This window comes from Oncorhynchus nerka, linkage group LG18 (assembly GCF_034236695.1).
Source record: "Oncorhynchus nerka isolate Pitt River linkage group LG18, Oner_Uvic_2.0, whole genome shotgun sequence".
NCBI classification, from domain to species: Eukaryota; Metazoa; Chordata; class Actinopteri; order Salmoniformes; family Salmonidae; genus Oncorhynchus; species Oncorhynchus nerka.
The window spans coordinates 57,562,531-57,576,813 of record NC_088413.1 but is presented as its reverse complement, the minus strand read 5'-3'; the positions used below and the strand labels follow the sequence as shown (position 1 = coordinate 57,576,813).

General features: G+C 43.5%; 1 protein-coding gene across 7 annotated transcripts in view; it reads left to right on the top strand.

Moving 5' to 3' along the window:
- LOC115146197 (60 kDa lysophospholipase-like) overlaps positions 1–14,283 on the top strand; it is a 60,483-nt gene that overhangs the window by 35,930 nt on the left and 10,270 nt on the right. For all 7 annotated transcript variants that reach the window (XR_010459761.1, XM_029688124.2, XM_065004218.1 and 4 more), the window contains 4 exons: positions 11,085–11,211; positions 12,647–12,759; positions 13,849–14,034; positions 14,127–14,240. Coding sequence is in view for 6 of the 7 variants with exons in the window: in XM_029688124.2 (XP_029543984.1) it covers positions 11,085–11,211; positions 12,647–12,759; positions 13,849–14,034; positions 14,127–14,240 (540 nt within the window). In the remaining variant the exon portion in view is untranslated. The remainder of the gene's footprint in view (positions 1–11,084; positions 11,212–12,646; positions 12,760–13,848; positions 14,035–14,126; positions 14,241–14,283) is intronic.

Here is a 14,283-nt window from a genome sequence, read left to right as displayed (position 1 = left end):
TTGTAAAGTTACTGCCATCACAGGTATTATGACAGTCAAAACTAGAGCTTTCAAATGTCTGATATTTATTAAGAAGTAGGTTCTAGCAATATTTGTTTTATTCCCTTGCCTGTGAGCCAATGCCACAGATGTTAGAAAATTTAGGCAAGATATTATGTGTGTAGTAAATCTGAGTAGGTTGATGTGTATGATATTGAATGTGATATAGTGAGAGTGTGTACAATGTTTGTGTAAGAGTAAGACTATAATATGTGATGGCCAAAAAAATAATAACTCTGCCAATGTGCATGGTTGAGTGTCTGTGTGTAACATGTCATGTGTATAACCTTAATATTCATGATGATAATTGTAATCCATATCGTATCACCATCATAGTTGCATCATAATTACCTTTAACATCATTGAAAAACACATTCCAGCATTTCCATAGCAATTGACGTTTCACATGATCATGAAAGAGACCTTGCGTTACTCTAGAGACGGCTTCACTACAGTACAAGTGTATTCCATACAGTATGTTATTATTCCCCAATGCCCCTATTCTGATATCTTCCCCTTGCTTGTTGTAAACATATATAAACTTGTAGACAAATACATAAAAAAGATAGACAAACAACAAACACATGAAATTATAAAACAGTTCTCAACACTCGGGGGAGAGGAGAGAAGAGAAAAGAGAGAGGAGAGAGCGAGATCAGGTCTGTGTGTGTATGTGTGTTAGTGGAATTCTAAATTCCTATATGTTTTGTAGCCAAAACCAAATTCGCACTCTTTCTAATTCATTAATGAGTTGTAAGTTCATTAATTATGCATGAAGTAGATCGAGACCAGTCTTAAAAGCCAGGTAACAGCGTTTAATTCAAGAGAGTACTACTACATACACATATTTCCACAGGTTATAAACTGAAAATGACGTCAGCATTTTCTAAACGTTCTATCTCTTAGAGGCCCTATAGTTTCTCGAGCTTTCGCTCCACGCCTGAAGTCAAGGTCAGTCAGTATAAATCAGCATTCTAGACAGTCTGGAGATAGTCCGTTCCTGCCACCTGGAGATTGTACAAATGAATGAACTAAGGAACAGACCTTCATTGTTACTAAACTCCTGACTACATTATATACAATTGGGAAAGGGAGCAAGAGAGAAAATTCATATGTACAGTACATTATAGCATTTGGACTAGTCAGTTCTGATTGGAATGTATACATAATTAGTCATTTCAACCATAATTTCCTCCAACAATCCTCCCTTTGATCAAATATTATACATTCAAATCTACATCTAATTTTATCAAACATAAAAATAAAAATATGAACCAACATTATTATAAATGTTTATCCGACTCTTCACCCATCATTAAACAAATCTAACCTTAACCTTAATTTAACCCTTAAACCTACATCAGAATTATAACTCTTCTTAACAGGATTTTTGTTACAATCTAAAAAACAGTTAAAAAACAGTCTAATATCGATCTGCGGCCAACAAGGCAGAGTTCATCTCAGACTATGCCTCCCTCCAGTCCCTCGACTTCTTGGCACTGACGGAAACATGGATCACCACAGATAACACTGCTACTCCTACTGCTCTCTCTTCGTCCGCCCACGTGTTCTCGCACACCCCGAGAGCTTCTGGTCAGCGGGGTGGTGGCACCGGGATCCTCATCTCTCCCAAATGGTCATTCTCTCTTTCTCCCCTTACCCATCTGTCTATCGCCTCCTTTGAATTCCATGCTGTCACAGTTACCAGCCCTTTCAAGCTTAACATCCTTATCATTTATCGCCCTCCAGGTTCCCTCGGAGAGTTCATCAATGAGCTTGATGCCTTGATAAGCTCCTTTCCTGAGGACGGCTCACCTCTCACAGTTCTGGGCGACTTTAACCTCCCCACGTCTACCTTTGACTCATTCCTCTCTGCCTCCTTCTTTCCACTCCTCTCCTCTTTTGACCTCACCCTCTCACCTTCCCCCTCTACTCACAAGGCAGGCAATACGCTCGACCTCATCTTTACTAGATGCTGTTCTTCCACTAACCTCACTGCAACTCCCCTCCAAGTCTCCGACCACTACCTTGTATCCTTTTCCCTCTTGCTCTCATCCAACACTTCCCACACTGCCCCTACTCGGATGGTATCGCGCCGTCCCAATCTTCGTTCTCTCTCCCCTGCTACTCTCTCCTCTTCCATCCTATCATCTCTTCCCTCTGCTCAAACCTTCTCCAACCTATCTCCTGATTCTGCCTCCTCAACCCTCCTCTCCTCCCTTTCTGCATCCCTTGATTCTCTATGTCCCCTATCCTCCAGGCCGGCTCGGTCCTTCCCTCCTGCTCCGTGGCTCGACGACTCATTGCGAGCTCACAGAACAGGGCTCCGGGCAGCCGAGCGGAAATGGAGGAAAACTCGCCTCCCTGCGGACCTGGCATCCTTTCACTCCCTCCTCTCTACATTTTCCTCTTCTGTCTCTGCTGCTAAAGCCACTTTCTACCACTCTAAAGTCCAAGCATCTGCCTCTAACCCTAGAAAGCTCTTTGCCACCTTCTCCTCCCTCCTGAATCCTCCTCCCCTCCCCCCTCCTCCCTCTCTGCAGATGACTTCGTCAACCATTTTGAAAAGAAGGTCGACGACATCCGATCCTCGTTTGCTAAGTCAAACGACACCGCTGGTTCTGCTCACACTGCCCTACCCTGTGCTCTGACCTCTTTCTCCCTCTCTCTCCAGATGAAATCTCGCATCTTGTGACGGCCGGCCGCCCAACAACCTGCCCGCTTGACCCTATTCCCTCCTCTCTTCTCCAGACCATTTCCGGAGACCTTCTCCCTTACCTCACCTCGCTCATCAACTCATCCCTGACCGCTGGCTACGTCCCTTCTGTCTTCAAGAGAGCGAGAGTTGCACCCCCTTCTGAAAAAACCTACACTCGATCCCTCCGATGTCAACAACTACAGACCAGTATCCCTTCTTTCTTTTCTCTCCAAAACTCTTGAACGTGCCGTCCTTGGCCAGCTCTCCCGCTATCTCTCTCAGAATGACCTTCTTGATCCAAATCAGTCAGGTTTCAAGACTAGTCATTCAACTGAGACTGCTCTTCTCTGTATCACGGAGGCCCTCCGCACTGCTAAAGCTAACTCTCTCTCCTCTGCTCTCATCCTTCTAGACCTATCGGCTGCCTTCGATACTGTGAACCATCAGATCCTCCTCTCCACCCTCTCCGAGTTGGGCATCTCCGGCGCGGCCCACGCTTGGATTGCGTCCTACCTGACAGGTCGCTCCTACCAGGTGGCGTGGCGAGAATCTGTCTCCTCACCACGCGCTCTCACCACTGGCGTCCCCCAGGGCTCTGTTCTAGGCCCTCTCCTATTCTCGCTATACACCAAGTCACTTGGCTCTGTCATAACCTCACATGGTCTCTCCTATCATTGCTATGCAGACGACACACAATTAATCTTCTCCTTTCCCCCTTCTGATGACCAGGTGGCGAATCGCATCTCTGCATGTCTGGCAGACATATCAGTGTGGATGACGGATCACCACCTCAAGCTGAACCTCGGCAAGACGGAGCTGCTCTTCCTCCCGGGGAAGGACTGCCCGTTCCATGATCTCGCCATCACGGTTGACAACTCCATTGTGTCCTCCTCCCAGAGCGCTAAGAACCTTGGCGTGATCCTGGACAACACCCTGTCGTTCTCAACTAACATCAAGGCGGTGCCCGTTCTTGTAGGTTCATGCTCTACAACATCCGCAGAGTACGACCCTGCCTCACACAGTAAGCAGCGCAGGTCCTAATCCAGGCACTTGTCATCTCCCGTCTGGATTACTGCAACTCGCTGTTGGCTGGGCTCCCTGACTGTGCCATTAAACCCCTACAACTCATCCAGAACGCCGCAGCCCGTCTGGTGTTCAACCTTCCCAAGTTCTCTCACGTCACCCCGCTCCTCCGCTCTCTCCACTGGCTTCCAGTTGAAGCTCGCATCTGCTACAAGACCATGGTGCTTGCCTACGGAGCTGTGAGGGGAACGGCACCTCAGTACCTCCAGGCTCTGATCAGGCCCTACACCCAAACAAGGGCACTGCGTTCATCCACCTCTGGCCTGCTCGCCTCCCTACCACTGAGGAAGTACAGTTCCCGCGCAGCCCAGTCAAAACTGTTCGCTGCTCTGGCCCCCCAATGGTGGAACAAACTCCCTCACGACGCCAGGACAGCCAGACACACCTTCACTTCTATGAACAACAACAGTGAGGAAAGGACAGGTAAGGTATTTTTCATTCGAGAGATGGCCCCCAGAATTCTGTTAATTCCAGTTCTCCTCTCGAACTCTGTTATTGTTCGACACTAACAAACAACCAATTTTCTCCGTTATCCCCAGTCCCTGGCGACAAAAGTGCCTCGCTAGTGACGTCATCATCAAGCGCTCAACCTCAGCCCAATTCGTAGCGACTTTAAATGAATTGTAAATTATTCTTGTTCGATTAACCAAACCTAATTTATCACATCTGTTCAAATCCTGAATTATAATTTACCACCCCCTATGTGAGTGTACACCTTTAAAATACCTTGTCACTGGGAACAGGGAAATCCCCTTAACCCAAACTTTTACTACTACAACGACACCCAATAATTCTGATAATCCCTTCACATCGTTTGTTTTAAATCTCTTGATGTATCATGTAACTTATTTTTCTATCTTCAAATTGTCGTCCCACAATATTTTTTTTTTCACTGTCATACACTCAAACCACTGTGATTGACGTGCACTGTCCCTTTAAGATAAGACATTATTTTTCCCCATAAAGAAAAACAGAGAAAATAGATAGTGTTTTTTAGGATACTTTAACTTCTAGTTCGAATTCTCAGGCGTTACCTAACCAAAAATCAATACTCGGAAAAACAATCACAACTTTTTACGATTAAACTATTCATACCTATTTTATAGTCCAAAGCGTTGCACTATATAGCCCATTTAGTGCCTGGCACTTCCGTTGCAAGCTGTGGCATCTTTACGATACTTCTCCTTTTTTAAATGAAATGTATTTGGAACTTCTGGCCGCTTTTGAAAAGTAACTCTAAGCTATAATGCACGCATTTTTCCTCTAAATGCCACAACCCCTTTTCTCGGTTTAAATTTGAGGAACGATGTTGTTAAACCTGAAACGTCATCACACATCTGCCTGCCTCTGTAAAATATATATATTCCCTATTCAGATTGCGTTCAGTTTTAAATTCTAATCATCAAAGTAACCCCAACCCAACTTCTCAACTTACCATACTCTAACATTTAAACGTACCATGTTTTGTGCTAAACTTATCATATGTCAGTCGATTCATAAATAGCTATAACGTCCGGATAGCCCGAAATTGTATCGTATCTCTCCGTTATTCCCTACATTTAACTTTAGGTGACTTTGTCTTCTATGATACATTTATTTAAATACGACTCCCATCTCAATACATTATTCCACCAGATCATTTTGGGCAAAATAGCGTTTTACATCGAAATTGTCTCGCCATTATTTTTAATGACTTCTTTTTTCAATTCTATCTAGAACACATAATAAACGTTCATTTCATATCTTTTACAAACACTGGCGACCGTATTTTTCAGGCAAAACATGCAAATAGGTCAATTACAATCTAAAATAAATTTTAGTTAACCGCCTCGGCTGGGAACCGAACCGTGAATTGCCGTTGGTAAAACTGCTGCGCTCACCACTATACCACCAGCGCTATGAAATTGACTGAGACTCTCCGCAAATATACCCATTTTTACAGTTATCTGTATTTGTTACTCCGACATCTAGACAACAGAAAATAGCCCCAATTTAGACGCCCAACGTTTTCCCTCAGTTTAGGATTCTCATTAATCTCGCTCCCTTTGTATCTGTTTTATAAGGGATTCTAACTTTTCGACATCTAGACGTCCGTCAAAACCATACCTTTTTTCCCATTTAGGACAGAAATCTACATTCCTTCGATCTTTTTGTTTCATATAATGGTAATCTTCCGCTAGTTTCCGACACTTCTTTTGAGGAATTTCTAAACAATCCTTCCTTTTCTGTCTGACTATTTGTGTGTCTCTTTTATGGAAATCTTATCAATAGCTTTGACTTTTGAATCAGATATTAGGTCTTACCTTACAACCTTAAGCCCAGGGTTTGTAAAGCCCTAGTTAATATCTTATTTTCCGGTTGTGTCAGAGGGCTTTTAAAGAACGCTAATCATCGTTATCTCACGCCACTAATTGTTAGACTTCCCTCTCGCATGGAACTTTCCTGTCTATAGATATGGCTTTTATCTCATTTCTTTAGATTTAAGTTCCCTCTCCTCCTTATTTGGATATTTCCGTAGTATTAGTTGAATCGGAACGATGATCAATACTGCCACTATTCAAATGACCAATCCAGTTATCTTGCGCATTCTTGCTGTCTCCCTACGCCCTGTATTTGTACAAGATCACCGTCCTATCTCCCAGTACCTATTTAATATCCCGTCTTAATCTCGGGCGGGTGTGCCTCTCATGATTAAGTTTAGTTTATTTACGGTAGTGCACATTACCACAGGTTATTTTCGAACCTGCTTCAGTGTATATCGGTTATACAAAACCCAGTGTATGATGGTCATACAAACCCAGTGTATATCGGTTATACAAAACCCAGTGTATGATGGTCATACAAACCCAGTGTATATCGGTTATACAAAACCCAGTGTATGATGGTCATACAAACCCTGTGGGAATAGCAAAGCTCCCATTATTGATGAATTCTGAAAATTTCAGAACATCAATTAAAGAGCTCAAATCCCCCCAGAATCGAGAATAAAGGCTACTTTACCTGCTGCCGGCTGGGAAAACATTGTTCGTTTGAATCTGTCACCTTCCCTGTACTCCGTGATAATACACAGGCCTGAATTTTAACCTCAATTCAGAGGTCAGGTCTTTAGTAAAACGAGTCAAAAACTCGTCTGTGCACGATTTTCAGCGTACTACCTCCAGATAACAGGGAGGGGTATTTAGATCCGGGATCGAAGGACCAATTGTTAGTGGAATTCTAAATTCCTATATGTTTTGTAGCCAAAACCAAATTCGCACTCTTTCTAATTCATTAATGAGTTGTAAGTTCATTAATTATGCATGAAGTAGATCGAGACCAGTCTTAAAAGCCAGGTAACAGCGTTTAATTCAAGAGAGTACTACTACATACACATATTTCCACAGGTTATAAACTGAAAATGACGTCAGCATTTTCTAAACGTTCTATCTCTTAGAGGCCCTATAGTTTCTCGAGCTTTCACTCCACGCCTGAAGTCGAGGTCAGTCAGTATAAATCAGCATTCTAGACAGTCTGGAGATAGTCCGTTCCTGCCACCTGGAGATTGTACAAATGAATGAACTAAGGAACAGACCTTCATTGTTACTAAACTCCTGACTACATTATATACAATTGGGAAAGGGAGCAAGAGAGAAAATGCATCTGTACAGTACATTATAGCATTTGGACTAGTCAGTTCTGATTGGAATGTATACATAATTAGTCATTTCAACCATAATTTCCTCCAACAATGTGTAAGTGAACATAAAATTGAGTACGTGTGTGTTCATATCCACTTCATAATGTTCAGATATTTTTACAGTTCCCATACTTTATTTTTTTCGTAACCTGAAGTCCCTGTAGAATTTAGTACAGCCATAGTGTTATGAAACTGTCTCGGAATAGCTGTCCATCTATAAAGAGTTTGTCCACAATGAGAAAGGCACGCTTACCCTTCTCCCTTTGTTGCCTTTGTACCGGATTCAGTCTCTTACAGCGTTCGTTTATCTCTCTTGAAAATTGGTTATTGAGACCGAATTTGGTCCCTTTAAGCTCCCTTCCCCTACTTTTGATCAGCTCCTTTTGTTGGTAGTGTTCAAATTTTGCAATGATCGGTCGGGGAAGTTTCAAGGCGGATTGCATGAATTCTCTGATGGCGCCCTCTGGATTATTGGATGCGTCCTCAGGAATCCCAGGAAAAAATAGATTTTCACGCATGCTACGACTTTGTATGTCTAGTAGCGACTCCATCACCCTGTTTTCCCTGAGTAGACAATCCATGTTGGAATTGTGGATTTTTACCTTGGCTGTGAGTGCCTTGTTTTCTCCTTGGAGCATGAGAATTTCAAACTCCCCCTCAACCCTGTTACCTCCTCACACAACTTTTCCAGTGTTGCATGGATTCCAGCCAGAAAATCGTCCGTGTCTGTAGATGAATCTGTTTTTCCTTTTTTTATCGGGTTAAAGTTATTTTGTGAGGTTGTCGGATCTTTCCATGATGGAGTATGTTGTTCCTCCATAGCGTAAAGCTGTTGGTTCTCATTGATTTCCCTCAGGATCTCCTTAGCTGCAACCAGTTGTTTTACGAAAAGATAACAATGAGTCTTTCCAACGACGTCGACAGGGGTCTGTAGTACAGCCAACTAGCACTCGAGGAATCCACACAAAAAAATGGAACACAAACTTGCAGTCCTATCCATAAAGGCTAACCACATAATGGAGTCCTTAGCAACTAAACTTTAGTTCTGATTTAAAATCGATTTAATGAAACAATTTTAATATAAACAACAAACCGAGTGTAGACAGTACAATGTTCTGTTGTGCGCTCTGATGACGTATCTGTATATCTGGTATCTGATGACGTATATGCAGCCAGCTGTGTTGTTCCTGTAACAAAGATTGGAATGTCTTTGTTACAGAGACATTTTGCCACCCACATTTTTTTGTTCAAAAAGTGAATACGGGAACAATATTTATAACATAGGAATGTTAAGAATGGTCCGTGGGGATCCTGTCATATTGCTTTTCATTTTGATGTCATTAAAAACTGTATAACGAAAATACTGTAACTTAGGAAGGAAACACATTCTAGCTGTAAAGTTTCCATCCAATATGATGCTAATATAATATGAAGAACGAGGAAACTATGTTTAAGATAGCAATGTGATTTTGGTTTCCTAATGAGATAATGGTTTTTCATGTCCCTGGCACATTAACTAAGCCACGCCCCTAATGAGGTCAGAAGAGTGTCAGTGTGATGGAACCACCTTTCCGACCAGAGTGCTTAAAAGGTTTCGCTAAGAATGAACATGCCAGACCAGCAGACGGACAGCGTGAGCTGAATGTTACGAATGGTTGAAACTCTAAGACTCAACACAAGGTGAGAAGATAACCTCAACTACCAGACCAGCAGAAGTGAAGCTGTGGCCACACGTTGAAATGCTTAGAAACCCTCAACATGAGGTGGAGAAGATAGAGTTGACCAGCACATTTGACATTCTGCAGCTGTTCATATAAAGGGATCTAGAATTTGACTATCTACCGAGAAAGGAAGGAGAAGATACCATCTCAACACTCATTGGTGCATCTGATGAAACATCCACTCCATGCCAGAATAACTAAGGACATTGTGACCACTGGAGGACAACCAGAGCCTTACACCCATCGAGCCACTTCCCATAGAAGGATCGATTGGTTTCAGAGAGACGAAGGACAGAGACATCTACACGTAAATACATTGCATTCCTTACCCAAACGAGCGGTGGTTTGTGAGCAAAGTATTATTATTATTACTTTTGAGGGTAGTTTCCAAATGTACAATAAGTTTGACTCTTTATCTACCCCTCCCTCTCCATATGTGTAACAAGCCGTCATATCTTGTCAGTCCACTAGGGACTTTTGTCTCATGTAAGTGTGTATTCTGTGTTATTATTTAGTTAGTTAGTAAATAAATAATTACAATAGGTTGTGTAGAACTGAATAATAAGAAAAGGCTGGGGTTCTTGCGGATTCAAGAGGTCTGCGACGTTCAGAATGAGACTGATATGAGATAATGATTAGTAAGTGACTGTTATCGATATAACCTATATTTATATATCTTTGTAGTTTAATTCAGGAGATGGTAACTCGGTAAACAACTTCCTCCGTGGTGCCCCAAATTCCTAATGAGTTCATTGTTACATGATTCATTTAATCGGGTAACAATTAAACATAGTTAGTTGATTCGATAAATAACAGTCATCACATTAATGATAGTCACGTCATGACACAGGTTAAAGAAGGAATTTTAAGCCTTGAGACATGGATTGTGTATGTGTGCCATTCAGAGGGTGAATGGGCAAGACAAAATATTTAAGTGCCTTTGAACGAGGTATGGTAGTAGGTGCTAGCCGCACCGTTTGTGTGAAGAACTGCTACGCTGATGTGTTTTTCAAGCTCAACAGTTTCCCATGTGTATCGAGAATGGTCCACCACCTAAAGGACATCCAGCCAACATGACATAACTGACGGAAGTATTGGTGTCAACATGGGCCAGCATCCCTGTGGAACCTTGTTGTGTACACTCAGTGTATAAACTATAACAGCAGTACAGGGGTAGACAACCCTGTTCCTGGAGTGCCGCAGGTCAAATAAAAAACATGAAGTGCCTGCGGCACTCCCAGACCAGGGTTAGAGGGGAAGAGAAGCTGAATGGCAGGACAATGGGCCTCAAGTTCTTGTCAAGGTATCTCTGTGCGTAGAAATTTACTTGGATAAAATGCTATTGTATCTGTTGTCCGTAGCTGCCCATACCATAACCCCACCTTTACAATGGGGACTCTGTTCACAACGTTGACATCAGCAAACCGCTCGCCCACACAACGCCATACATGTGGTCTGCGGTTTAAGAGGCCAGTTGGACATACTGCCAAATTCTCTAAAATGACATTGGAATCACCTTATGGTACAGAAATTAACATTGAATTATCTGGCCACAGCTGTGTAGGACATTATTGCAGTCAGCATGCCAATTGCACACACCCTCAACTTGAGACATCTGCGGCATTGTGTTGTAGCAAAACCGCACATTTTAATTGCCTTATTTCCCCAGCACAAGGTGCACCTGTGTAATGATCGTGCTGTTTATTCAGCTTCTTGATATGCCACACATGTCAAGGGGATGGAATAACTTGTAAAAGGAGAAATACTCACTAACACCTTACATGTTGCGTTTTATATTTTGGTTCAGTGTATATGCTTAATAATGATGTCTTAGGAGGTTTCATTCATTCTCCATCTACATCTCTAGGTTTGTTTGTATTTCCACCACAAGCTGTACCGGGGGAACCGTGTAACCAAGGTGGATTCTGGGAGTTTCAATGCCTTCAATTCTCCTAACTTGGCTCCTCTGGCCATTGCTGAAGTGGATATTAAAAGTAATCAAGTGGTGTAATATTTGGTCTGTCCTGTTATGTGTTTATCTATACTACCGTTCAAAAGTTTGGGGTCACTTAGAAATGTCCTTGTTTTTGAAAGAAAAGCACATTTTTGTCCATTTCAACAACATCAAATTGATCAGAAATGCAGTGTAGACATTGTTAATGTTGTAAATGACTATTGTAGCTGGAAATGGCTGATTTTTAATGGAATATCTAAGGTCCATTATCAGCAACCATCACTCCTGTGTTCGAGCCCAGGTAGGGGTGAGGAAAGGGACAGAAGCTACACTGTTACATTGGCACAGCTGAAAACTATTGTCTTGATTAAAGAAGCAATTAAACTGTCCTTCTTTAGACTAGTTGAGTATCTTGAGCATCAGCGTTTTTGGGTTCGATTACAGGCAAAATTGGCCATATACAAAGACCTTTCTTCTGAATCTCGTCAGTCTATTCTTGAAAGAAAATATATATATATATTTGACGCCTTTTTTCTCCCCAATTTCGTGGTATCCAATTGGTAGTAGTTACAGTCTTGTCTCATCGCTGCAACTCCCGTACCGACTCGGGAGAGGAGGCGAAGGTTGAGAGCTATGCGTCCTCCGAAACACAACCCAACCAAGCCGCACTGCTTCTTGACACAATGCACATCCAACCCGGAAGCCAGCCGCACCAATGTGTCGGAGGAAACACCGTACACCTGGCAACCTGGTCACTGCCACAGGAGTCGCTAGTGCGCGATGAGACAAGGATATCCCTGCCGGCCAAACCCTCACTAACCGGGACGACGCTGGGCCAATTGTGCGCCATGGGCCTCCCCATGGGCCTCCCGGTCGCGGCCGGCTGCGATAGAGCCTAGGCTCGAACCCAGAATCACTACGCCACCCGGGAGGCCCCCTCGTCAGTCTATTCTTGTTCTGAGAAATGAAGGCTATTACATGCGACAAATTGCCAAGAATCTGAAGATCTCGTACCAAGCTGTGAACTACTCCCTTCACAGAACAGCGGAAACTGGATATAACCAGAATAGAAAGAGGAGTGGGAGGCCCTGGTGCACAACTGAGCAAGAGCACAAGTACATTGGAGTGTGTAGTTCGAGAAACACATGCTTCACAAGCCCTCAACTGGCAGCTTCATTAAATAGTACCCGCAAAACGCCAGTCTCAACGTCAACAGTGAAGATGCGACTCCGGGATGCTGGCCTTCAAAAAATCAGCTGTTTCCAGCTACAATAGTTATTTACAACATTAACAATGTCTACACTGTATTTCGAATCAATCAGATGTTATTTTAATGGACAAAAAATGCTTTTCTTTCAAAAACTAGGACATTTCTAAGTGACCCCAAACTTTTGAATAGTAGTGTATATCAAGTCAAATCTTTTCCATGGCGTAGGATGGATCTTTTCACTAAACTTTTTCCATTTCCCCTGCAGTTAACTGGGACACGGTGTGGCGAGTGAACACAACCTCGCAGTTCAGAGTGAGCACTCTGATGAACCGTAACGTGGGTCTGCTGAGACTCTTCCCAGGCATCACTGCGATGACCGTAAGAGGCTTCCCAGGGTGGGGGTGAGAAGGGGTGGATAGTGGCTCTGCCCTGTTTCTGTTGCCTACTCAACCACATCATTAAATCACAACTGTCTTCCTACTTCTGATATACTGCAATAGTGAAAGGAATACCCTATTGTAGAAAGACTAAATCAGAACAGCCATTTGGGGCCATATTTATCTAAAACTCTTCATTGTAGCTCTGTTGTGGTGAATCCTCTCATGCAGGTCCTACTGTGTTTTCTGACGAGCCAGCATCGTGTGGGCGTTCCAAGTGGTCTGCATACAGCCGGGAGCGGCGTTTAGTCCAGTGAAAAAGGAGACCGGGTTATGGGGCATGTCCAATTACCCGCTAAAGACGAGGGGCTTGGCACAGACACTTAAACACTTAGATACGCCTCCCTCGCTACAGATTGAGGGGAGGATGGTTTTACTGTCTCAATCTATCTCAATGTTTACTGTCTCATTGTTTTTTATTGTTTTTTATATGTTTTTATTTGCTTCTTTGATTATGCATCAGACTCTCCTCCGCCTTCCGCGGTCTCTGCCAGCATGGGGTTTATTTGGGATTCTGTTTACATTTTTGGCTAGCTAGCCGCTTGATCCAAAATCCAATGGAAGATAACTTGCTATGTTTCCCTCCCTCCACAAGTTAGGTCTAAGGTTCGCTGCCAAGTGAAATGATGCTGTCAATCATTAACCTTGAAGTTAATGGTTCCCCGTGCCTGGCCATTTGAGCCATTTCCTCTCCAGATGCCAGAGCTGGTATTTTGAAGAGATCTCCTGGATCCAGTGAATCACCCTGAGATATAATGGTCTGGAGGAGGGGGGAGGGTAGGTCTGGGCAGGTTGACACTAGCTCCGTACACTCCTTTGTCCACAAGCCACACTGAGATGGCCGCTCATCTTGCTGGCTGTATCTCTCTCTGTGTGTGTGTGTGTGTGTGTGTGTGTGTGTGTGTGTGTGTGTGTGTGTGTGTGTGTGTGTGTGTGTGTGTGTGTGTGTGTGTGTGTGTGTGTGTGTGTGTGTGTGTGTGTGTGTGTGTGTGTGTGTGTGTGTGTGTGTGTGTGTGTGTGCCGTGCGCAGGTGAAGTCCTTCCTGCAGGCGCCCATGGAGGGCATTGTCCTGGAGACGTATGGTAGTGGAAACGCCCCTGATAACTGTGCTGACCTGCTTGAGGAGTTCCGAAATGCCACAGAGAGGGGCGTGATCATGGTCAACTGCACCCAGTGTCTGAGGGGTTCTGTCACCACATCGTACGCCACTGGAAAGGTACACCAGAACCCTGTGTTCAGTGGGAGTGGGAGAGTGCACATGATGTGAATGGATGTTTGTTAATTAACATGTCTTCCTGATCCCCTCAGGCCTTGAGTGACGCAGGACTGGTGGCAGGCTGTGACATGACTCCTGAGGCTGCCCTGTGCAAGCTGTCCTATGTGCTGGCCAGGACGGACCTCAGCATAGAGGCCAAAAGAAAGGTAGGAGTCCCAGTCAAAACACACTCATTACCCTTATAGAAAA